General features: G+C 42.1%; 1 protein-coding gene across 1 annotated transcript; it reads right to left on the bottom strand.

Annotated features, from left to right (window-relative positions):
* Positions 1-451: 451 nt before the first annotated feature.
* LOC107023084 lies at positions 452-1976 on the bottom strand. The gene is made up of 2 exons (XM_015223634.1): positions 1668-1976; positions 452-1081 (listed from the first exon to the last, which is right to left on the bottom strand). Exons 1-2 carry the CDS (start codon positions 1974-1976, stop codon positions 452-454), a joined length of 939 nt encoding a protein of 312 aa, XP_015079120.1.
* Between the last annotated feature and the right edge of the window lie 1500 nt (positions 1977-3476).

Below are 3476 nucleotides of genomic sequence, written 5' to 3'. Positions count from 1 at the left end.
TCTCAACTTTAGCAGGTATGACTGCCTCTGTTCCATATACTAGTAAGTAAGGCGTAGCACCGGTCGATGTTCTGACAGTCGTGCGGTATCCCAATAAAGCATATGGTAACATCTCATGCCAACCTCGATGCTTGTCAATCATTTTCCTCAGTATCCTTTTGATATTCTTATTGGTGGCCTCTACAGCTCCGTTCATTTGGGGACGATAAGTAGTTGAATTTTGATGAGTAATATTAAATTTCTCACATATCTTTCTCATCAATTGACTGTTGAGATTTGCACCATTATCAGTAATGATGGATTCTGGCACCCGAAATCTACATATCAGATTGTTGCGAACAAAATCAGCCACCACTTTCTTGGTTACCGACTTGTAAGAAGTTGCTTCCACCTACTTAGTGAAATAATCAATGGCGACCAAAATGAATCTGTGTCCATTAGAAGCGGCTGACTATATCGGACCGATGACATCCATTCCCCAAGCTACGAATGGCCAAGGTGAACTTATAGAATTAAGTTCGTGAGGTGGCACACTGATCAAATCATCGTGCACTTGACATTTGTGGCACTTTTGCACAAATTTGCAACAATCATTCTCCATAGTTATCCAGAAATACCCGGCTCGTAGGATCTTTCTTGCCAAAGTGAGCACGTTCATATGCGTACGACAAACTCCAGCATGTATCTGTTCAATAAGCTTCACAACTTCAACAACATCAATACATCTTAGAAGACCCAAATCTGGAGTCCTTCTATAAAGTACTTCTCCACTTAGAAATAAATTGAGAGCCACACGGCGTATCGACTTCTGTTGGTTGGCCGTAGCATCTTCAGGATAAGTTCCAGATTCCAAATACTTCTTTATATCAAAATACCAAGGCAAACCGTCTGGTTCTGTTTCAACATGGAAACAATGGATTGGATGTCCTTTCAACTCTATATCCAGAGGATCAATATAATCTGTTTCCGGATGTTTAATCATCGAAGAGATGGTGGCAAGAACAACGGACAATTCATTCTGTATTCTAGGAGAATGTCTGAACTCGATGTTACGAAATTTTTTGCACAACTTCTGCACGTACTGTACGTAAGGTATAATCTTTGGGTTCTTCACAGCCCATTCTCCTTGGACGTGATGAATCAAAAGATCTGAGTCTCTAATAACTAATAACTCTTAGACATTCATGTCGATGGCCATTTTCAAACCAAGAACACAAGCTTCGTATTCGGCCATTTTGTTCGTGCAATTAAATCGAACAAAGTGTAACGAGACTCGTATGGAGTAAACTTCTTGCTTATATAATAGATAGCCCTTTCCTTCTTTCCTGTCTCATCATGTTGACCAAGTACGCATCCGAATACGCTATTGAGATAGACAACTACAGCAACAAAGGACTCCCTTCTCGCGGAGGAACCAATACCGGTGGATTTGAAAAATAGTTGTTGATAGCGCCAAAAGACGTCTGACACTCTTTAGTCCACTTTGTCGGGGCGTCTTTCTTCAGCAGCTTGAAAATAGGCTCACACACCGTGGCTGATTGAGCTATAAATTGACTGATGTAGTTTAACCTTCCGAAGAAACTCATCACCTCTTTTCTCGTCTTTGGCGGTATCTCTTGAATTGCTTTAATCTTAGAACGGTCGAGCTCAATACCCCTCCTGCTGACTATAAATCCCAACAACTTCCTGGCTGGTACTCCAAAAGCGCATTTGGCAGGATTCAACTTCCAGTTGTAACGATGCAGACGATCAAAGAATTTCTTTAGATGTGTCAAGTGGTCTGAACTCTCGCGGGACTTGATTATGACGTCATCCACGCACACTTCAATCTCCTTATAGATCATGTCGTGAAAAATGGTCGTCATAGCTCTCATGTAGGTGGCACCCGCATTCTTGAGGCCAAACGACATCACCCTGTACTGATATACACCCCACAGTGTAATGAAAGCCGTCTTTTCTGCGTCTTCCTCATCCATCAGAATTTGGTGATAGCCTGCGTAACAGTCCACAAACGAATGCATCTCATGCCTAGCATAGTTGTCGATAAAATATGAATATTCGACAACGGAAAATTATCCTTCGGGCTAGCTTTGTTGAGATCTCTATAGTTAACACAAATCCTGATTTTCCCGTCTTTCTTGGCGACCAGAACAACATTGGCCAGCCAAGTTGGATATTGTGTCACTTCCACCAATCAGGACTCTATTTTCTTGGTAATCTCTTCCTTAATCTTCAAGCTCAATTAAAGCTTGAATTTTCGAGTTTTTTGCTTCACCGGATCGAACCCCGGGTTAATCAGCAGCTTATGAGATACGACGTCGGTACTCAACCCTTGCATGTCACCGACTTCCCAAACGAACACATCAGTATATTCAGCAAACAAATGAATTAGGCCTTCTTTCTGAGCTTCATTTAGGTTAATACTGATCTTAACCTCTTTAACACATTCTGAATCTCCCAAATTCACCATTTCCGTTACCTCTAGATTTGGCTTATGCTGATTCTCCAACTGCCAAAATTCCTCGGCAACATAATCTGGTTGCTCTTTTTCTTCATCATAATCGTCAACCTTGTCGTCACCTGCCTCATTTTGTTCATTTAGCTCGTGACTTGACATGACATTGGCAGGTCTGTAACTTATGTTACTGTAATCATAAACAGACAAAATTAGGAAAGTAAGGTATAACAAACAACTAAATAAATAAAGTTAAAACAAAGAGGCTTTAATTTAAAAACAATGCAAACTTTGGCCATGGCATGGTCCATGTTGCCTTTTTTGGACATCATATTGAAAATTTGAACAGTTAAGAAAATGCAAAATGGTGGGTCTCGGGCCTCTCCGGACTACCATCGATTTTAATGTGCATGAAATGACGCCTTTCTACTGAAGAATTCGGGGTATCAGGATCGGCGTGGAGGTCCAGTTCCGCAGCACCTCCTCTGGTTCAACATCACGAATACCAGCTAGGCTCGACCTCCTCCTCAACAACAACATTGATTTCCTCGAAGAGGTCACAGATTCCTTCTCTAAGGTCTTCATGTTCGACACACTCCCGAATTTGAAAGGATTGATACAGATGTGGGATCGGTTTAGCCAATGCTTGATCATTTTTCTTCTTCATCTTCACGTCTTCATCTGTGGGGATGTACCTCAAACCATATCTGGATCCCTTAACGAGGACCGAAACAGGCTCAATAATTCCTTGGGAATCTCTTTCCAATCCAAACCTGGCTCAAAACCATTCTGTAGCATCGCAGTGGCTATCATCTTGTACACGCAGGCATAGGGGTCTGTGGGGCCAAGTCTTCGCCGGTGGCATTTACCAGCTCCACCGTTAAATGTTTGTACCTCGAGATATCTCATCAATGATCGGAACCTTCCTACCAAGGTGACTCCCCTCGCCATGAATAACAAACTCTTCATTCTTCCACACGAGCTTCATCATCTGATGGAGAGTAGAGGGGACGGCCCCTGC

Source organism: Solanum pennellii, chromosome 1 (assembly GCF_001406875.1).
Source record: "Solanum pennellii chromosome 1, SPENNV200".
Lineage (NCBI taxonomy): Eukaryota > Viridiplantae > Streptophyta > Magnoliopsida > Solanales > Solanaceae > Solanum > Solanum pennellii.
The sequence above is the reverse complement of the archived record's forward strand: the minus strand, read 5'-3'. Positions and strand labels throughout refer to the sequence as shown.

What these genes read in the sequence shown, in the direction of transcription:
- LOC107023084 (XM_015223634.1), bottom strand. Translation starts at nt 1,976, where the DNA reads ATGGATGAGGAAGACGCAGAAAAGACGGCTTTCATTACACTGTGGGGT. An exon ending in GGAAGTTGTTGGGATTTATA is followed by an intron (nt 1,082 to 1,667) that starts GTCAGCAGGAGG and finishes CCTTACGTACAG; the next exon opens with TACGTGCAGAAGTTGTGCAA.